Below are 20,980 nucleotides of genomic sequence, written 5' to 3' on the forward strand. Positions count from 1 at the left end.
GTCGGCCCGAGGTCGGCCCGCCACTCCCGCGCAGACACAAACGGATGCAAACGCAGACAGACGCAGCCCGCTCACTCGCACGCCGCACGCATTATGCATGCTGGGAACGCGCCAGATTGCGGTGACTGACTAGGAAGCGAGAATACCCGTTTCGGGGGCAAAACGGAACGAGTGCACCAGGCGAGGGGACGGATTATGAGTTTGAGGTCCAACCGGTGACTTTTCCGTGCTGGCTTTCTTCGTCCGTGGAGGACGACTCCCTTGCTGTGGAGCACACGGTTCTCCGCTTGCATGCCAGGGCGCTAGCACGCCGTCCGCGTTGGCGTGGCGGCGCTGGGTGGCGGGGCGGGGCGGGGCGGGGCGGGGCGGGCCGGGGCGGGCCGGGGCGGGCCGGGGCGGGGCCTCCAAGCCACAGGAAGGAACCCATTAGGGTGCCAGTCATAATCCGGCGCGTCCAGCGAGCCTATCAAGAGCCGCCGCCCCTCCCCCTTCCCCGCTCTGCATTGACCGTGAACTTACCTCCCCCTCTCCTCTCTCTCTCTCTCTCTCTCTCTCTCTCTCTCTCTCTCTTTCCTCTCTCTCTCTTCTCTCTCTCTCTCTCTCTCTCCCCTCTCTCTCTCTCTCTCTCTCTCTTCTCTCTCTCTCTCTCTCTCGAGCGCGGTAGTGCACTGGGCCGCGATATCGTAGGCTTTCCCTGGTTGGCGAAGGTGCAAGCGGAGAGCGGCTTAAGGCGAGCGGCACGGCGTACTGCCTCTGCTTCTCGAGCCACCGGTTGCCCCACCCTGCCCCACCCCGCCCCGCCCCGCCTTGCCGTGGCGTGGGGAGCGTGGCGCGCTCCTCGCTTGGCGTGCCGCGGTTCGCTTGTGCCGTGCTAGTTTGGTGCCGGCCGCTCCGAGGCACAGTGCGCAGCTGTGCTGTCACGGGTTCTTCCGCAAAGTCGCCGCGCCGCCTCGCCGCCGCCCGGGGGACTCGCAACACGCGCTAAACTCCCATGTACGACTTTGTGTGCGATTCCGCGGCAACTTGTGCAGGACTCCGTGCACACTACAGTGCACGCTAAACTTCTTGCGGACACGCGTATCCGAACTACGGACAGTTTTGTGGAAACTTAATTGCGGATGGATTGACTTTGAACTACTGATGATTTCATCCGTATTTGCAGAGATTGCTTCGCCCGAACCTTACGAAAAATATTACAGATACGGAGACCTTTTGTAATACGGATAGAATCATCAATATTACAAACTAAAATCATCCGTGATTACTTTCACTCTGGAAACCTAACAAACTGTTTTGGGCTTTACAAACAAAAGTAGGTTGTCAAAACAAAGTAGTTTGAGCATACATCAGCTAATAAAGAAAATACTTGGTCATTCTTCGCAGATTCTTCGTATGAAAAAGTCAATAGTTTGTACCTTTCATGTGCTCAGAAGGTTTCCAGCGTGTTTGCACCGTACTGTCCGTGCTGCTGTTGCGTAGCGTCCGTAAGGACTTCAGAGCACGCTCTGTTTTTCCTCTTTTGCGCGACGTCGTGCACGAAATGATGTATGAACCAGACACAGAGTTTTACGTTGGAGTTTTCCGTGCAGAACAAGACAAGATCAAAGACGGTCGTCGTCGCGGTCCTCGGAGGTGGCGCACCGGGTTGTGTGGGTCGCGGTGAAGCCCTGTGGAGCCCCTAGGCTCGGCCCCCATGCGAGCGGAGAGGATAGCCGGGCCGAAGAGGTTTGAGGATAACGTGTAGAGGTCAGTGCAGCGGTCAGCCGTGACGCAGTTGTTTACGAACACGCTCTTAAAAGAACACGAAGTCTCTGGTTTCTAACTACCAAGGAAATAAAAACCGGGGGGGACAAACAACTTGGTCAAAATTTGTACACCGTTATTTCAAATTCACGTTACTTCATAGTTTTTTCAACGTTATTTCAAGGGCATTTCAACGTTATTTCGCGTTATTTCACGTTATTTTAACGTCATTTCAACGTTATTTCAAGGGAAATGGATACCAAAATTCAAGTTGTTTGCCTCCCGATTAAAACACTTCGACTAGCACTGACTGACGAAGGCAGCTATGTATTAGAAAAATCTCACTCGGAGACAATTTATACCTGAGGCGATTCTCACATTATTTTTAATCCTTATTTAGCTGGTGGGTCGTTTGAAAGATAACAGGAGACAGTCTGTTTCGTGAGAGTTCCCCTGGCTCGCCCGATCCGCTGGGTATTGTGACCGTTCCGAGTCCGAACACGATTGCGAGATTCGTTAGCAGTGATAATGAGGCTGGGATGCGGGAGAGAAGGACGGCGACGACCCAGTTACACTGGTAATGGAAGAGTCATGGTCAGGACCCTCGCACGATGTTGCTTCGTCACTCAAAGTTCGGCGAACGGATTATCTTTTCGCCCAAATTTGAGCCAGGAGGGTTTTGCTACCCGCACTTAAGCGATGGAGGGTGCGACTGTAAACTTAAACAAAGTTGCATCATCAGCCAAATTAAATTTTGCGAACTGAGACACACAACTCAAGATGAAGCCTTGCTGGCCTAAATTTGGTCAGTAAAACCTTCCACGTCCAAACTCATGAGTCATGACGATAATGACTTTTTCATTATCAGTGCAGACATGCGGCTGATAATGTAAATAGAAGCGGCTCAAAGAAAAAACGAAAAACCTACGAAAAGAAACATTGTTTGCAGCTGGGCCTTGCGCCCAGCTGCCGGGTTATCATCTTTTGACTGAAATAAACACGCCTGGTGCTACAACAGATAGATAGCGTTGGCCCGGACCAAACTGCGAGGAGACCTTGGTTCGACACACATTGAGTACAACGAGAGGATATGGCATAAAGGCGCAGAAGGGGCAGGCAGCTACCCTCGTGGCTCCTACACACACAATCACCTGGAAGACAGGCAAAAGGGGGAACTTCGGTTCTGGCGGTAGGCAGCACCTTCCCCCACTGGATCCGCCACTGGTTTCCCCATCACACCCTGTATTCAAGGAAATTGCTTTCGGCCAGCCTCTGCCATGGTCTCGGCCATGGTCCTTTGGAGGTTTGGCGCTTGGTTAGTCCTTGCCAGGGCTGTGGGTGCACAACCCCAAATCAAGCGAGGTGCGTGGCTTGGCGGGCCTCACGGGGTGGCACGCCCGGGGCGGTTCCGGCACCAGCCGATGGAGAGAGAGAGAGAGAGAGAGAGAGAGAGAGAGAGAGAGAGAGAGAGAGAGAGAGAGAGAGAGAGAGCGCTGCTAATTGCTGCCCTTCCTTTGTTTCAGCGCCATGGCCTAGCCGCGTGCAGATGAGGTGGACGAGGGGGACGCGGGGCGGGGGCCCCTCGAAGGGCTCCTCGAAGGCCCCCACGACCATGGGCCTGGGCCTGGGGGGCCTGGGCCTGGGGGGCCTGGGGCTCGCCCTGGCGGCCCTCGTGCTGGTGGCCGCGCTCGTGGTGGACGTCCAGGCGCAGGGCGGCCAGTCCGGCCAAAACAGCTGCCCGGCCGCGCAGGACATCCAGCCGTGCGGCTGCACCGTCAAGAAGAACGGGCTGGACATCCTGTGCGAGGCCACCGAGACGCAGCACATCAACAAGGCCATGGACGCGCTCAAGCGGCGCGGCAACGCCGTCATCTTCTACCTCAAGCTGCGGCACAACTCGCTGCCCAAGCTGCTGCAGTTCGTGTTCCTGGGCCTGGACATCCGCCACCTCACCATCCACAACAGCAGCCTCGCCGTCGTCGAGGAGTCGTCCCTCAGTTCCGTCGGTGAGTCTCCCTCGCAGTGGGTCAGAACAGCCGCGCCGGCGGCCAAAACTCTAGACGCGTTTTGAGCTCCAGAGTCGTGAAACAGGACTCGAACCGAAAGTGTGACCCCACCATTGGATTGCTCTCCGAACGAGGAATCCATTGGTGGGGTCGCACGTTCGGTTCGAGTCCTGTGTGGCCGGGAGCGCCGTGCAGGTAGGCAAACTCCCCGGCGCGACGCAGCCGAGCGCGGCGGGCCGGCCCGCCTTCAGGCGTTCCGCCGCGGGGCTGCAGCGCCACTCGAAAGTCACTGCCGTGGAGACGCTTCAGATCTGATGTGTGTCGTCGTGTTTGCAGGGAAGAAGTTGACACAGCTAGACCTCTCCCAGAACTTGCTTACCATCGTGCCATCCAAAGCGCTGAGCACACTGCACCACCTGCTGATCCTCAACATGAACCACAACAAGATCTCCGCCATCCACAACAAGGCCTTCCTGGGCCTCGACACCCTGGAGATCCTCACGCTGTACGAGAACAAGATTGACGTGGTCGACGACCAAGCCTTCGAAGGTCTGGGAAAGTAAGTAGCACTGGACAGAAACGGAAAAAAAAGAGTTTTTGTTCTATTGTTGTAATAATTTTTGTTTCTGTGTTCAGGAAATTGAAGCGTCTGAACCTCGGCGGCAACGGTTTGCGTCAGGTGCCTCAGAGGGCGCTTGCCACGCTCGAGGTGCTCAGGAAGCTGGAGATGCAGGAGAACGAGTTGACAGAGATTAAAGAAGCGGATTTCGAAGGTAAACAATTCTTCTACAACCTCACCCTTTTTCTGCGAAAAAAATTCATTCTTTTTTCTAATGTTGCACGTGTTTTCCGTATGTTTTTTCCAGGCCTCCGGAATCTAGACACTCTAAACTTGCAGCACAACCGGATCAACACGGTGCCAGCTCGGGTGTTCTCCCACTTGAAACTCCTCAACTCCTTGGAACTGGAAAACAACCAGATCCGTTTTGTGGATCCAGAGGCCTTCATCGGCCTGGAAGGTGAGCTTCGTGGAGGTGGCGTGCGGGCCCGGGAACAGCAGACTGAGAGTCGTTTTCGTCCCTCTGTTTCTCTCGCACTCAGGGGGCGACCCCCATAGGCGTGAGAGGGACAGGGCGACGAACACGGCTCTGGGCAGGGGCCGGTCGCTGTAATGAAGATGCATGCATGCATGCATGTCTTCGTTCATGATGCATGGAGGGGAGGGAGGGGTGCAGCCAACAACAACAACAACAAACGTGGGGGAAAATATTGACCCAGCCCACACGGCAGCGAACGGCGCCGCCTTAAAGCCCGCCCTGTGTGTTGCAGAAAACCTGCAGTACCTCCGCCTCGGCGACAACAAGCTCAACGCCATCCCCAGCGACGCCCTGCGCCGCCTGCACCGACTGCGCCACCTGGACCTGCGCGTCAACAACATCACCTTCATCCCGGACGACGCCTTCTCCGGCTTCGGGGACTCCATCACCTTCCTGAACCTCCAGAAAAATGCGTGAGTACCGCCGGGCCCCGCCAGGCAGCGCCACTACGCTTCTTTGTATCGGACCGCGGGTCTCGCGTCCACAGTCACACGTTCTCTTTCATTTGCGATCCAACCGATGTTCATCTTTGGCTATCGACTCGCGAATGCGTTTTTGTGTGTGTTGCTTCCCGTGCACCCGCTCTGTCTACGTTTTCAATTTTCAACGTTTAGTTTCGAGGTGCAACCATTTCGTTTCCTGAGCACCTAGAGATTGAGAGTGCAGTGCTTTCAGTCCGACTTGGCCGGCTTGGCCTAGCACTAAATTCATTTTTAAAATGTATAACACGGCAAAAGTACCGCCTGGGATTCCCAGGCGGTGCCTGGAGAATAGGCCCTTTTCCTTATGATGCGCCTGGGAATCCCAGGCGGTACTTTTGCCGTGAACGGACCAGCACGTTTTTTTTAACTATTATCATTTTTTTAAAATTATTTTTGCACAAGTTTTTGTGTTTTTCCACCTAGAAATTGCTTGCACTTAGGCTTGGTTGTGGTGTCCATAGCGAAATGCAGCTTAACATCTGGGTAATGAGGGTGGCTGCGTTGTGACCCCTATGTTTGGCTTAGGAATCCTCGTATTTAAGAGACGCGCCATATCGTTGGGCTGAGCTGTAGGGAGACAAGAAGACTCAAGTTTTTGATCAGCCGCGAAGAAAAGAAAACGGAGTAAAGGTAAGTTTGCAAGGATTTAATAAACCTTTTTACGGTTTATTGAGTACAACCTGCATGTGTCCCCAGCCCTGTCCAAACTAACCATGGCCCAGTCCCTACACTAAGCCAATGGAACAGCAAGCTAAGCTCAGTTGCAACTAACAATGCTTCTCTGGGCGGCGCCAGTTGGAATTTGTTCGGTAAAAAAGAACAGTTTTCTGCGAATGTGTTACTTCTTCTAGGGCACTTGCTCAAACTGTCGGCCTGTTCTCCAGGGATGTCGGCCGGGCGCAGCGAGTGCTGCCGACGTTGCCTGATAGCACACTAGGGCGGATTGGCGACTCAGTGTTTTGGTGGGGCTGTCTTGTTGCAGCATCCTCGTCCTCCCGGGACTTGCGTTCGAGAACCTCAACTCTCTCGAGACCCTCAACCTGCAGAACAACAAGCTGGAGCACGTCTCCGAGGAGGTGATGGAGCCCATCATCGACACTGTCACACACTTCGACCTCTCGGGTGAGTCCAAAATAAACTCGAGTGGTCCTTTGTGAAGCCACTCGGCGAGCTGGCTCGCCCACACGCCGCCCACACGGGCTTGACAAATTTATCATACTCGTCCGTCAGCCCCAAAGAGCTGTAGAGCACAAACACAAGAGTTGTGTCAAGAAACGACAAACAAAACTCATTTCTTTGACCTGATGTTTCAGACAACCCACTGACGTGCACCTGCGATTTGGCGTGGTACCACACGTGGTACAGGCGGGCAGTGGGGATGGTCGACGAGCCAGCGGCACACAAACGGAAAACCATGTGCTACCTAAACAGCGAACACCGCGAATACAACCTGCTCGCCCTGCCACTCGAAAAGATGCATTGCGTGGGGAAAAATTTGGGGCAAACCTCCTCATCCACGCGCACTGGGGCACCTTCACTGCCTACCATGCTCAGTGGGGCAATTTTTATCGCTGCAGTGTTGGAGTCCGTTCTGTAAACCTTAGTGAGTCCGAATAAGTGCGATCCAAGGAGGAACGGTTTATGAGCCAGTTCATGAAAGAACGGTTGTCAATTTTCGGATCTAGAATCTTAGAGTGCCATAGATCATTTTAAATGTGAAGGCGTGTCATGGAGAACTCTTCGAAAACAAAGATTTGTGCTTTGGAACGGTAACGTTAATGTGCCATTTTTATTTTTCGTTGACTTAAATACACTACAGGTGTAACTAAATGCCCCTGAATATTTTTAACTTATTTCGGAATGGTGCGGTTTTGTGATAACTCAGTTACTTATTTCAGTTTTAGGTGCTAATGTTAAAAACGTTGTTGCGTTTTGTTATTGTTTTTTCCTTGAGTTTTATGTGTACGTGTTCTAAATTGTGCTGTAAATTTATGTGTAAATACACTTTAGACTTACCATGCGTTCCAAAGAGCATAAGAGGCAGGAAGGCGCGAAGAGCGTAATCATTTTGAGATCGCGTTGAGGTCTCTCTTTGTAATTAAATGGGATACTTAACTAATCTGATGAGATCCTACTCATAAGAGACGTGGTTTGTTTCCCTTTTTTGTAAATATGGACTTGTACTATTAAGAAAATACTCTCTATTTTTGGCAAGGTTTCATTGCTCTGGCTGATTTAGCACGCTGAATACGCGTACGTTTTTGCAGGACGTTAGAAATTTTTTATAAAACGGTGCATGTTTCTTAAAATAATATGTCGACACCTGTAAGGAAAAGGCACGCAGTAGCGGCCGCGCGATCCAAAAGGCGCTCAGTTGCGGCCCTGCGATCTGAAAGGCACGCAGTATGCCGCGCGCGATCCAAAAGGCACTCAGTTTGCCCCGCGCGATCCAAAAGACACGCAGTTTACCGGCCGCCAGCGGTAAACTGCGTGTCTTTTGGATCGCGCGGGGCAAACTGAGTGCCTTTTGGATCGCGCGCTGCAAACTGCGTGCCTTTCAGATCGCAGGGCCGCAACTGAGCGCCTTTTGGATCGCGCGGCCGCTACTGCGTGCCTTTTCCTTACAGGTGTCGATGTGCCTGATAGGTCAAAATTGGTATCTCCCTTAACAGATTGGCTCTTCAATTGTTGTTGAATTTTCTGGCTTCCTGTTTTATTTCAGGAGCTTACTCCAATGCTTTGTTAGACCTGACAGCCCGAATTATGTCGCAGGCTATGCTTAGGTCTTTAATCGGGAAATAGCTTTGTATTTTGTCTTTATTGACTCATTCGTGTTCTATTTGTCTATTACCCCATTGTAGAGTTCTGTTTAAATCATCCGATTTTAAATGAATGATTCAAGAAGTATTGGCATCGTCCGTAATAGTTCGTTCTACACGTAGCCTGCAGTAAGAAATGCAAACGTTTTCGTGTTGTCATATTTTAGAGGAAAGCGGCGTACCTTGAAACAAACCCCTGTAAACTGACACAGGCAAATTAGATGCGAGAAAGACTTAACTATTACTGATAAATTGGGCACTGGTGGCCTGATAGAGCGTTTGATTTAACCGCAATTTAATTAGAACTAAAACACAGAGTACGTATTTATCACTTTATAAGCATGTTAAAAACGTCATGAGTTTGATGCACTGTCTTCTACATATCTCTTTTTGATTGTTTATAATTCTATGTACCTTAAACATATCATATTTCATGTTTACCGATAAGAATTGTTCTTCACGAAAGTTGTAAATGATCTTTATACATTGTGATATATTGTTGTGAAGGTGGAGTCATCGTAGTCAGTCGTTATTTGTGCCTCAAAATATTAATGTTAACATACATATCATGCACATATCAATTCTATTTAAATGTTTGCGAAAAATATATCACGCCATGTGTCAGGTAAGAAACGGCCTGAACTTTCTAATATGGCCTGGACTCTTATCCAGTCTTTTACTAGGAAGTAAAAATGGTTTTATTTGTCCCGTACATTACAAGTACATCCCTTATCAATTTCCTGTAAGTATGTGTTCATAATGTGTAAAATCAGATACTTATGTTTTATGTCGTAGCTATTGCTCGTAAAATTTGTTTAGTGTAGTAAAATTTGATGTTTAGCTAAGGCACCGTGACCGGCTCTTCAAGAGCGGCACAAGAACCATTCAATACATATCGGTTTTATTCGTGCATTGCCAAATTTGCACCGGCACTTGCTCATCGTGCAATATTTTTCTACGATCTTTTTCTCGTGTCAGGCCATCGTTTCTAAGTGACCTGGGGCAGTTGGCAATGCCGAAGCAAAACGCCCATCTTGCTACGGTTGGTTTATTTACTTGTACTATATTTCCAGCCGTAGGAAGTAAACTTAGATTGTTTGAGTACATATCATTATTTTAAAATTATAAATTGTACATTTCTTATATAGTGGCTCCTACTTGTATTTTTTAAAATCATGTGTCATAAATCATTTGCCATCTTTTACTCATTCCATCCCCTCGTCGTATTTTTGTGGTCGATCAAATCTTTACCACGCATTGTTTTAACGATATCGCATTTGGATAAAATTGTGTTCAATATTTACATGTGGTCTTTAATGCAGATCAATAAAATTCTAACGTTAATTCCAGTTACCATCTCTTATCACCTTTGCGTGCCTGCAGTTCCCGACGCATGGCAACACGTCTCCATTTCAGTTCGGGATGTCGGCGTGCTGTACCTTGGCTTCCCAGGAACGGCTTTTCACCTGTCTAACGTGTCGGAACTTTTTTTGCCGCGACTCCCACTTGCCCCTCCCCGTAACCATCTAAGTTTTTTCTGATTACCTTGAATATTAAATTTTACGAAAGGGAATCTTACTGTTCCATTTAAAAACAAAAAATAGTCTTAAATAAGCTACAACAGATTAGGTTCTGTGAAGAGTCTTGTTGCTGCATTCTCTGAAATTTGACTGAAACGTAGTAGGCAAGTGCTAGTTTGAGCTGCCAGCTGTCCAGAGGCCGCTGCAATTCACATTTGGCCAGTGCCGGCCCAGTGAGTGATAATGCTGCCGCTGTTTCAGGCTCAAGCACCTGCCCATAGCGGCTTTTGAGAAATTCCACTACCTCGAGAGGATCTACGTGCAAAACAACCAACTCATGACGCTTCCTGAAGAAGTTGTGGCGCCGTTCATGGAGTCTCTAATTTTGATTGAAATGGCAGGTGGGTACCTACGGCTGGAGTCTACTACTATTCTTCTCTTGTGTTCGGCATTTTTTGACATTGTTTTCTTGTTGTAGGAAACCCCTTTAGGTGCGACTGTGAACTAGCGTGGTACACGGACTGGTACAAGAACAAGAGGCCGGCCGGCGAGGACCCGAGGAACGTAATATGTCACATGCAGTCCGAGCATCGAGAATATTCGGTGCACGAACTTCCCCTCGCAAAGATGGGCTGTGGTGGCAAGGCTTACCAACCACCTAAAGCAAACTCCGCTCCAACCTTTGCGACTGTGGGCTGGGTCGTATTAAGTACCTTGCTGTGTAAAAGTGTGTTATCTTAATATTTAATTCGGTATCCGAATGCGTTATGTTGAGTTATAAATGGGTTAATCCGTACCTGAACAACGTCTGAGTAATTATTGTCATTTTCTACGTTTGTTGGCATGCCTGGCTCTGTTTCCTAATCTGCATTGCGTCCTGTTTTCTTTCATTGGCTCGCAGCATGGCATTTTTTTACCAACGTGATTTTTATTTAGAAATTACAACAGCATTCAATAAAGTAAGCATTATTTTGTAACTTGAACATCAAGCCGATGTAACTTTGCTCTCAGAACATTTTGTGTCTGTAAAGCATAATCCTCGGAAAACTAAAGTTTTGTGCTTCTGTGGAATATATTATTGTGGTAGTACATCTCACTGTATAAACGTCTTTAATGAATGTCTGAGCATATCATAGAGTGGCACTGCTGGTCTAATTTCACTATAAAATAAGGTTCATGTTTTGTGTGTTTAGAAGGTCTTTATGAGTGTGTGCGTGTGTGTGTGTGTGTGTGTGTGTGTGCGTGTGTGTGTGTTTAAAAACTTATTTTAAAAGCCGTATATAACTTACATGTCATTATATTAAAGTAAGTGTTAGGAGGCCTAAAAATAATATGACACCCAAAAGCCACGGAGTATTATGTTACTTACTCTTTAGGAAAGGCTTTGGGAACTTCTTCATGACGTAGCTCTGTTTCTCACTCGTAGATTGCATTTGAAGTGACGCGCTGACCCCAACTCTATGCCTTGGAAAGTTCTTAGAAGTACTGCAAAGCATCACGGAGGTTTTGCAATAAGTGTAAAAAGACATAAGCAAGATGTAACATTGCTTATTTAATTTAGCTCCTCATTCAGCGACTTTGTGTAGATGCTGACCCTCTAGCATCAAAGACGAGTTCTAGATTTGGTGCAATTTAAATCTTGTTACGCGGGAGTCGTGGGAGGTAATTGTTGTTTGTATCTTTTGATAATTTCTTTAAAAACTCTTGTTACTTTGTTTATTTTATGTATAAAATACAGTTGTTAGTAACGATAATTAAGTGTGTGAAAAGATAGCAAACGAGTAAGGGCAGGTGTGTTTAAACTCATAACCAAACATATCATGTAATTGTGATTTTTGTCAGTGCAATATTGATGTTTCTGTCGGAACCCCGACATAACATGCAAAAGACTCAGACAATAAAGCCTCGTTCCGCGTTTGGTGTCATTGCTAATAATTTGGCCCTCTTTGGGGCGCAATGGTAGCGTGTGTATTTTCAGTTGGTTTCGGCAGGAATAACCAAGACGGGTCTGTTAGCCTCAATGTGAGGTATGTCATTTACAAACGTTTCTGCTAACTAATAAATCTGATGGAAGATGTGGATGTGATTAAATGGCGAATAAAACTTCGGGAGAGTTCCCATCTGAGTGTTTGCGTGCATGAACTTTTATTTCACGTCCCCTCATAAGCTCATAAGGGCACCTGTGATGCTGATTTGCCTCTTCGCTATCCGGCGTTTCGGGGTGGTAAAAAACAAGAGAAATTGGTGCTTTATTTATTTTCTGACACTTCAAAACGAAATGAACACTGTACTAATTTTGAATAAAAGAAATTATGTACAAATGTCTATTAAAAGCTAACTAGACAATATAACGGCACTATTTCAATATTTGTGATGCATCCAACTTAAACAGTAAGAAATCGATACGATAAATAACTCTTATATCTGAAGTAAGACACGGACGGTGGACAGCTCGCACAAATAAATAGAAAAGCATTATATTTACAAATATGATACAACGATGTGGCCACTACGGAAAGGCTGTCTTTTAGCACCTAGGAACTAATATCCTTTGTAACAGAACTTGGTAGGTCAGGAGGCTTAACTTACAGAATACGGATACAGACACTTTCTAGTAAAAATGGCCTTTTAAGAGTAGCGCCGCAAAAACAAATAACAAAAGATACCAATACTGGAAAGAAGGCATCCTTACAAATGAATGTAATCAGTCACTGTCATGGAAAGCACGAGAATTATTTAGAAACGGAAGGCAGTAAAAAAACACAGCACGAACGAGATTACTACGAAGTCGGTGACCTAAGACATAGAAATTCTATTGTTGTGTTTTAGATACTTAAACTACATGTGCGCCTTAATCGTTACAGCGCTTCACCGCACCGGTATTTTGGTTAAATCTTGAAAACGTTTCCCTTTTTTTTCTTAAAAAGGATAATATTTGTCAATGATAGAGTGAGAGGGTGTAATGCAGATAAGGAAGTCGTTTTAAAAACTTAATACCGCCTTTTGAGTTCCTTCTTCCGTTTGCTGCTGTTCCCTGAGTCCCTTGTTGCTCTCGCCCACGGCTTACTTCCCCTTGTAGCTGCGGTACGCCAATGCTGTGCTGAGGAAGTACAGCACTGTGTTGATGAGTCCGAGAATCTACAGGGAACGGATCAAGTAATTAGTGTCATTCCTTTCGTTTCTATTTAACTCAGAAGCGTTTGATTAAGCGTTTGCATTAGTAAATTCCGGAGCACACGTGTGTCGTAACTGAGGTAATATCGGGTGATTTGACTTCATCAAAATAAAAAATATCAATTTATTTTCAAGCCTTGTGCAGCACTCTCATGAAGCAGGCGTGGCAAGGGCTACTTCACAATGTTTTGGATTCCAGGGGCCCACATGTCCCAGACAGCGTGGGTTATGGAAGTTACGCAACACATTTGCAAAGGCTACGGTTAAAATCTACAAAATCTGAATTCTGACTCGCCGTTATTTGGATTGCTGAGCTACGGTTCACGGTCTGAACGAGAATCAGAACCCCAAAAGAAGAGTGTAGGGCCCCCCGACTCACCGAAGCGAACACCTTGGAACTGTACCCCTTCTCCACAATATGGAAACCCTCGTTCCGACCCCTGACCCGCTGCAGCGTGCTGGCCGACGCAGACAGCAACAAGAGGGTGGCCACGGCGCCAAACACCATTTCCTGAGTCACGACACAGCCGCGCGTCAATACTCCCGCCGGGAACGGGGATACTCCGCGCAGGCGGAGACACCACGCCGCTCTCGGGCGGGGAGTATCTTCAGGGCAGCGCTCTCTACAGGTGGGTCGGAAGCTCGGGAGAAAAACAGGTGTCTGTTTTGGCAGTTTCCGTGTCTGCTTGATTTTTGCATGGTTCTGCACGGAACAGAGCCCCGTGCGCCCCCCGAGCCTCCACCCATCCACCACCACCACCTAAAGCAGAGTGCGGCGTCAAAATGCGTGCAGGGCCTGTGGGGCAGGTGGACAGGTACTCACGGCGGCGGCAAGGTAGGCCTCGTAGTTACTACTACCGTAGTAACGCGACCGGCGCTGAACTTCTACAAGGAAGTTAATGCTAGCCGCCAGGTACAAGACGGTCGCTACAAAATGGAAGATGACCTCCTGCAAAACGGCATTCACGTCAGACAGCTCCGTCAGCCTGCTCGGTCTCCTTCCAGGTCTCAGTCATCCGGAAGAGCATTCCGAAGGGAAAGGTGCTGGACCTGTAGTGGAAGGGGGGGAGAATCGACTCGTCCACACCCCACGCTCGCGCATGGGGTCTTGACAGGATCGTTCTTTGAGACCAATTTTATGGTGGCAATGCAAGTAAACAGTAATGCATCGCAATCACAGCGTTTTCGATGGGCAATAATCGTTAATGGATTTAAAGGGCATTGGTCTACGCCCTAATTATGCCATCGTGTTGCCAGTTAGGCAACCTCAAAATCAACACTTAAATCTCAGGAGATTCAACTTACGAAAATGGTCTTGGGTAGGATGGAGGCACTTGATATGGACAAGATGCACGACAGCAGTAAGCACCCCGTCCCCACCAGACACGTGACGGCCACGATGCAGAGGAAGACCTCTGGCGACGACGTCGGGTAGTTGTGCGCATAGTTGCTGTAGTAGGCGGTGATGCCGATGATGACCGCGCCGATCAGCTGGAAACGAAATCAACCGTTCAGTGCGCCATTCAAAAAACTTTCTTCGAATAGCTTAACAAAGAAGGTAATTTGGGACAAGCTCCCCATCGGTCAGCATGGAAATCTAAGTACCCCACACCTTCGAAGTCACCCCATGATCGGAAGGCAGTTCGGACAGTTGTGGTGCATTTAAATTTGCGCTACCTCCCCTCCCCCTTGGAAAAAGGCTAGCTCTGGACCCGCCACTGCAAGAAGAGAGACCGCAGTATCCGAAGCTCCGCGACGCAACGCGAGGCGAAGCGGGGCAACGAGGCGGTAAAAATAGCCGCGCGCGGCGAAAACGGAGACGCCCTCAAACCGAACAAAAAACGCCAGAAATACTCGGAGTGCGCCACGCCGGTCCGCGGAGGGAGAATGGAGCAAGACTAGCAACACAGTCCTAGACTCTGTTTGTTTTGCTTCTCGTACATGAACTTGACTTGGGGCTGCTCTCTGCCAAGTAGTGCTTCCCACCTGGCGTGCCTGGCGTCGCGCCGTCACAGTGGACTTTCACTGCTCAGCGCCAAACAATTTTCGTTTTGAACTTTCTGCTGCACCCTAAAAAGCCACCTCTTGAACCAAGAAAACTTTCTTGACAAGTGATTTTACTTGAAATATGCAAGTAAATTGACTTGATGCAGGTTCGAGAAACGCCTTTTTTGTGCAGTTTTTGGCGGTGCTTTTCCGGGCCCTGTGTGCCGCGCCCCCGACGCGCCGCCATGCCGCCATGGCCCCGCGACGCCTCGCGGCACACCGTGGCACACCGTGGCACACCGTGGCACACCGGCAGCGCTATGGGAACTGACCACGCCCTGCGGGGACGCCATGCGCCGTCTCTCTCGCTCTCACGACGCGGCCCGCCCCCGCGCTGACGTGCTGTCCCTCTCGCTCTCGCGGGACCGGCGGACGCGCTCCGACTCGTCCTTCGGGTAATCGCAGGCATCACGCAGCCGGTGCAGAGCAGTGCAGAGGCGCCCCGGGCGTGAGCCTCGGCGTGAGCCAATTCAATTAGTGTCTTTCTCGAGCCGCGCGAATCAGCAGTGTGGTGTCTCTACCGCCTCGGCGTGGGACCTGTCAGTGATGCGTTGGCAAAGAAGGGTCCAAGATGCACCAATGTCGGCAAGGGTTGCCAACTTCGAGGGAAACCTGGATTTGCTGGTAGACAGCCTCAGGTTGCCAACCCTTTTAACACCAGTGCATCGAGGGTAACGTTTTGCCAACATTTTGTCAACGTCTTCCCAACGTGTTTCCGACAATTTGCCAACGTTTTGCCCGCGTTTTGCCAACGTGTGAGACAGCAGCTCGAGGCGAGCCCTTACCAGTTCGAAGAGCTTGAGCAGCCCGGGGTACGTCTTGAAGTAGCCCGTGTTGAGCAGGATGGCCGACGTGGTGCTGGTGGTGGTGGTCCGGGTCACGGTCACGGAGTGAGACATGTCGTCTGCCCTGTGGGAGCGAAAACCATTGCTTCAGGACTTCGAGAGGAAAAATAGAAACACGTCGCCTGCGTTTCGACTTGAAACTCAAACTCGACACTAATACTTAAATATAAGAAGCTTGAAAACTAAACTTAAAACTTGAAAACCAAACTCAAAGTTTTAAGATTGAACTCGAAACTTAAAAATCGAACTCGAAACTTGAAAATCGGACTCGAAACTTGAGCTCGAACCCGCGGCGACAGCGCTAGTGCCACTCTCATTCGACGAATGTGACGTCACATTGACCAGTGTGCCCCGTTTTGCCACGCGGCTGTGACGAGGAATGCAGCGGGCTAAGCGGAGGGCCCCGGCGTGAGGATTTGTGCGGCTGCTGCTGCTACACTGCGTCCGCGAATAGGGCCGTCGAAGTAGGACGCAGCGCCAAGCCGTGACGTCACTGTGACGTCACTCAAACAAACTGCGGGGCCGAGCGTGCAAGGCGCTGCACTTACCGCTCGGCGTGTGTAAGTGTGTGTGTTTGTGTGTGTTTGTGTGTGTGTGTGTGTGTGTGTGTGTGTGTGTGTGTGTGTGTTAGAGAGAGAGAGAGAGAGAGAGAGAGAGACGATTATTTTTCGATTATATTCCGTTCTTTTGTATTCTACCGCGAATTCTCCTCGTTTTTGCCGCCCCCGGCGATAATGTCCCTCCTAGCCGACATCAGAGCAACTGTTGCCCTTTGCTCGGCCTGGCTTTGCCTCGCTTTGATCCAGGGCCCTGCAGGGCCACGCGTATCGCCGTTGGAATGCTCGCGGACCGCGCGGAACGGTCGCCGAGCACGGCATCACTCGCTGACCCTCCCCCGCGGGCTTCGTCGCTCTGTCTCTCTCGCACCCACACGCCCCCATGAGTGCGAGGGAGACAGACCGACGTTCGCGATGGGCAGTCTGCTAGGCAGTCTGCTGGGCAGCCTATCGCCAGACTGGCGCCTCGCGTCGAGCTTCGAGCGCACACGTCCAGGACTGTCCTTCGGCGACTCACGCCCCCTGCAGACTGATTCCGAGAGTCGCTTTCGTCACTCTGCTTCTCTCGCCAGTAGGGGACGCCTCGTGAGTGTGAGAGAGGCAGAGCGACGAAAGCGACTCTCGGAATCAGTCTGCAGGATCAATGCGTATCAAGGCGTATACATCACGGGCTGATAGGCTGTCAATTCCTGAGGCGCAGGCACCGGCACGCCCCCTAGGACTGGCTCAGCCGAGCGGTTCAGAAGAGCGGCTGTCTCTCTCGCACCCTTATGGGGAGGCCCATGAGTGCGACAGAGACAGGGCCGAAGGGCCAAAGGGAAAGGGACCGAGCGTGAAAGGGCGTCGCCTGGACTTCCCTCGCGGTGAGCCGTCCCCGCCGTCCCGGCTTTTCGTGCTTTGCTGCGATGAGGAAAACAATAAATCACCACCCCTCCCTGCCGGGCTGGCGGCCTGGCGGTGCACCCTTAAGGCGATGACCAACGCACCGCGAGGGAGAACCCTCAGCCCGGCCCGCCCTGCCAGGTGGAGAAAGGAGTTCTGGCGGAGCCCTCCGTCAAGGGGGCGGCCAATCAAACGCGGGGGTGGGTGCGTGGGAGTGGGGGGCAGAAACGACTTCTCATTTGTACGGCGCTAAATAGGAGGGCTGAGGGTCAACGACCTAGCCGAGAGACTCTCGCACCCATACGGCACGCCCCATGAGTGCGAGAGAGACAGAGCGATGACCCTCGGAATGAGTCTGCCGCTCCGGATGTCCTTGGCGAGCACGGCCTCCGCCCGTCCGCCTTTTCGGCCCAGATGTCCTGCCCGGCGACGCGCGACGCGCCATACATGGACTAGGTGAACGAGCCGGCTTCGTGCCCCCACCCAACCCGATGCCGCCCGCTGCTGCACCGACATCACATCACCCGTACGACCCAGTGGCCGCGAAGACCCCTGCCGGCGTCTGCCTGTCTGCTCTCTCTCTCTCTCTCCCTCTCTCTCTCTCTCTCTCTCTCTCTCTCTCTCTCCCTCTCTCTCTCTCTCTCTCTCTCTCTCTCTCTCTCTGCCCACGCCGCGTGGCCCCGCTCCAAACACTCTTAAGCCCCGCGACACCGCCGCAACGAGCGTCCCAAGCGACAAGGCGGCTGTGGAATGAAATTATTATTGCTCGCTCGGTGACCCTCGGCCGGCACCGAGCGCGACGCAGCGATGGGGGTACCCTCCGAAAAAAACAGCGATAACGACAACAAAGCGGGTTGAATGCCAGCCACGACACGGTAAGAACTATTGGCTTCCACTATTGAATACTTAATTTCGAAGATCGTGTAATTTTTAGAAGTGATACTAAAATTTTTCGTAGTTCTGGTTACCTTTAGCAGTAGGATATTTTTTTGAGTACCTTTAAGGCACACCATCCTCCAAGAAACACTTTTTTGCAGCTCTATTAAATTTCTCTACTAAACTGGTTGACAGCCTTTTTTTGCATGATCTCCAAAGAATGTTCTTCAATCATTTTCTTGGGCCGAATAAAACAATCGCAGCCGACTCCACGTCGACGCCCAAAGCGCGCCAAAATTGAAATTGCCGCGCTTTTGGCGGCCTTGGTGCTTCCGGCGCGCGGGCGGGGCGCTGCAGGAGCCGCCGTCGCGTCCAGCAGACTGAGAGTCGTTCTCGTCGCTCTGTCTCTCCCGCACTCCTGGGGCGTCCCGCATGGCTGCGAGAGAGACAGAGCGAGACTCTCGGAATCGGTCTGCAGGCCGGAAGGGTGAGCTGCTGCTTCCTGCCGTGTGCACTGTAGGCACTGTCGCAACGACCAGCATGGCCAGCATGGCCAGCATCAGGACGGCCGTCGCCAGCCAATCAGCACTCGCTCCCTCCCCCTTTAGTTGCCTTCAGTCCAGTAGTCACCTCTGTTTCCCGCCGCTACTCGCTAGGGTTGCCACCCTCGTAGGATGACTGTACCGCGGCCCGCTAGGGTTGCCACTATCGTAAGCTGACTGCACCGCGGCCCGCCTGGCCCGCTAGGCCCGCTAGGATTGCCGCCCTCGTAGGCTGACTGTACCGTAGCCCGCTAGGGTTGCCACCCTCGTAGGCCGAATGCACCGCCGCGGCCCGCTGGGCCCGCTATAGGGTTGCCACCCTCCCTCCACGCGCCGCAGGCTTTGATAAGGGCGATACGGCGAGGGTATTAACCGGTATCAGAAGGCACGGCCTGCGCAGTCACTGCCAACCTAACGACTACAACTGTGAATAGTCGGCTGTAGTGCCAACCTAACGGCAACAACGGCAATGATGATTACAAGTGCGCGAGAGATCTCTGTGCCACTGTAAAAGCTGCGCCCACTTCGAATATCTTCGTGGTTTATACGGGTGTTGCCCCCCGAAGACAGCATACCAGAAAATTTGTCGAGCAAAGGGGCGCGCGTGGCGGGGAGGAAAGGTCAAGGGATGTTTTTGTTGTTGGTGTGGCGGTAATGCCACGGCAGTGCACTGCAGGCAGGGAGAGAGAGAGAGAGAGAGAGAGAGAGAGAGAGAGAGAGAGAGAGAGAGAGAGAGACTGAGTGGTGCGGCGTCAAGTGTGGGCGCCCCCTCCCTTCCTGTATTACGATTCCGTCCCCAGGTTCTTCGCCCCCGTCCCGCCGTCCTTCGCTATCGCGTTATGCTAATCACATCCCTCCTGGACACAGCCCTTCGTGCAATGACCCAAAGTGCAGCCGCAATCCACCGCCAGAGTGCCACTAGCTCACTGTTAAAAATAAATTGGAAAATCCTGAAAGTACGTTTCGAAGCTTCGGTAATTTCCAGAGGGCTTCGCGTTTCAACAAGACTTTTATGTACCACTACACTGGTTTGAAACTCATTTAAAGTGGAAACAAAAAAATAGAATTTTCCACAACTCTGAGATTGTTTTTTTTACTCCGGCACTTTCCAAGAATTTTTTTAACAGTGTCGTTTTAGAAAACATTTCCGAAGACACCAACAAGAGGCCTCCTACACTTTTGGCAAATAGTCCATGCAAGTATGACCGGGCTTCAAATAACTCGGCGGTGTTTGTTTTTGCGCGGTGGTCGTGGTGGGTCCCGGACCGCGCGCGAAGCACGCGAATTCAAACAAGAACAGACGTCACCGTTGACTCACTGCCGAAGGATGCCGAAGGATGTGGGTGCGGTTGCCTCTCCTCCTCAGCCGGATGGATCACTGTAATTCGGTCACACGATAATCTACGAGCATGTTGTTTACATAGCGTGCACTGTAAAAATAGATTTGCCCAATTTTGCTTCGTGGCTTCACATAATTTGACGTTTGTGAAATTTTTCGTCCATATTTCTTTTAAAAACAGAACAAAATAAATATTGCGATTGTTTTTTGTTGACTTTAGTTTTTTTTTTTAAGTCGACTTGTGTGCCGTCGCGGCGCTGCAGTAGGCCAACGAGGTCAGGACCTCGAGACCGGAAGAAGGCGGAAGCTGGCGGACGCGCTCGCTGTGTGTGTGTGTGTGTGTATGTGTGTGTGTGTGTGTGTGTGTGTGTGTGTTGGTGTGCGTGCCGATGTCTGTGCAAGTGCAACAGCTGGCCCGCGCTGGTGCGCACCGTGCAAGCAGGGAACGTGCAAAACGAGAGGGAACTGTTGCTCTGCTGCCGGAAACTAGAATCCAACAGCTTTGTCTTTGCAGTGTCGCCTACGAAGGGCTATCTACGGCGGCGGGGTGAACGCCACCAAGCCTGGGCGCGCCGCCGGCCGTCACTCACATGGCCGAGAGAGAGAAGGAAGAGCGAGAAGACCGAGAAGAGCGAGAAGGAGAGGAGTCGACGGGCAAGCCTGGACTTCTGGACTTACGGTGTCGGGACTGCAGTCCTGAGGGCTGAGGGTCTGAGGAGGCTCCCGTGGGACACACAAGGATCGGCTCCGTTCGCGGCGCAGTCCAGCGGCCCACTGTGCAGGCCTGCGCGTCGGCCGGGCCCACGACGCCGCGGCCGCCCCGCCCCGCCACGCCCCGCCACGCCACGCCCCCTCCGCCCGCACGCCCCCACCCACTCCCACCGAGGGCCCGCTCACTGAAGTGAACCGGCAAAGCGTGCAGTTTTCGCGCCTCGTTGGGATTGTGGAGTACTTGCAGGCGGAACCGGGTGGCTGCTGCTGTTTTCGCGACAGGAAGTGTCGATCAAATTATCGACTCGCGTCACTGATAAAGGTCCTGAGTAGCGACTTTG

The 20,980-nt window shown here is 51.1% G+C and overlaps 2 protein-coding genes across 6 annotated transcripts; one reads left to right on the forward strand and one right to left on the reverse strand.

The window, feature by feature from the left end:
- The first annotated feature begins 874 nt into the window (after positions 1-874).
- LOC117644281 (protein slit) lies at positions 875-11,793 on the forward strand. Of its 2 annotated transcripts, none has more exons than XM_034383603.1 (9): positions 875-993; positions 1,590-1,746; positions 3,267-3,749; positions 4,086-4,308; positions 4,386-4,522; positions 4,616-4,768; positions 5,079-5,259; positions 9,929-10,068; positions 10,146-11,793. In XM_034383603.1, the coding sequence occupies exons 3-9, from the start codon at positions 3,290-3,292 to the stop codon at positions 10,406-10,408; spliced, it is 1,557 nt and encodes a 518-aa protein (XP_034239494.1). In that variant the 5' UTR covers positions 875-993; positions 1,590-1,746; positions 3,267-3,289; the 3' UTR covers positions 10,409-11,793. The 2 variants fall into 2 exon arrangements, with proteins under 2 accessions (XP_034239494.1, XP_034239493.1); XM_034383602.1 differs by lacking the exons at positions 9,929-10,068; positions 10,146-11,793 and adding exons at positions 6,311-6,450; positions 6,642-7,657.
- A 114-nt stretch (positions 11,794-11,907) lies between these two features.
- LOC117644282 lies at positions 11,908-20,727 on the reverse strand. 4 transcript variants are annotated; one of them, XM_034383608.1, is made up of 5 exons: positions 20,519-20,700; positions 15,673-15,796; positions 14,147-14,332; positions 13,665-13,790; positions 11,908-12,805 (listed from the first exon to the last, which is right to left on the reverse strand). In XM_034383608.1, coding segments are annotated over exons 1-5 (513 nt in total). In that variant the 5' UTR covers positions 20,521-20,700; the 3' UTR covers positions 11,908-12,730. The 4 variants fall into 4 exon arrangements, with proteins under 4 accessions (XP_034239499.1, XP_034239495.1, XP_034239497.1 ...); XM_034383604.1 differs by lacking the exons at positions 11,908-12,805; positions 13,665-13,790 and adding an exon at positions 12,833-13,352; XM_034383606.1 differs by lacking the exons at positions 11,908-12,805; positions 13,665-13,790; positions 20,519-20,700 and adding exons at positions 12,833-13,352; positions 19,908-20,025.
- Between the last annotated feature and the right edge of the window lie 253 nt (positions 20,728-20,980).

This window comes from Thrips palmi, unplaced genomic scaffold (genome assembly GCF_012932325.1).
Source record: "Thrips palmi isolate BJ-2018 unplaced genomic scaffold, TpBJ-2018v1 HiC_scaffold_18, whole genome shotgun sequence".
Lineage (NCBI taxonomy): Eukaryota > Metazoa > Arthropoda > Insecta > Thysanoptera > Thripidae > Thrips > Thrips palmi.

Excerpts from the sequence above, each read along its gene's own strand:
- LOC117644281 (XM_034383602.1), top strand. The coding sequence starts at position 3,290 with ATGAGGTGGACGAGGGGGACGCGGGGCGGGGGCCCCTCGAAGGGCTCC. Across the intron at positions 3,750-4,085 it reads GTCGTCCCTCAGTTCCGTCG|GGAAGAAGTTGACACAGCTA; the intron begins GTGAGTCTCCCT and ends TCGTGTTTGCAG. Across the intron at positions 4,769-5,078 it reads GGCCTTCATCGGCCTGGAAG|AAAACCTGCAGTACCTCCGC; the intron begins GTGAGCTTCGTG and ends TGTGTGTTGCAG.
- LOC117644282 (XM_034383604.1), bottom strand. Across the intron at positions 14,333-15,672 it reads TGCTCAAGCTCTTCGAACTG|CTGATCGGCGCGGTCATCAT; the intron begins GTAAGGGCTCGC and ends TTTCGTTTCCAG. Across the intron at positions 13,353-14,146 it reads TCCTACCCAAGACCATTTTC|GAAATGGTGTTTGGCGCCGT; the intron begins GTAAGTTGAATC and ends GTCGTGACTCAG.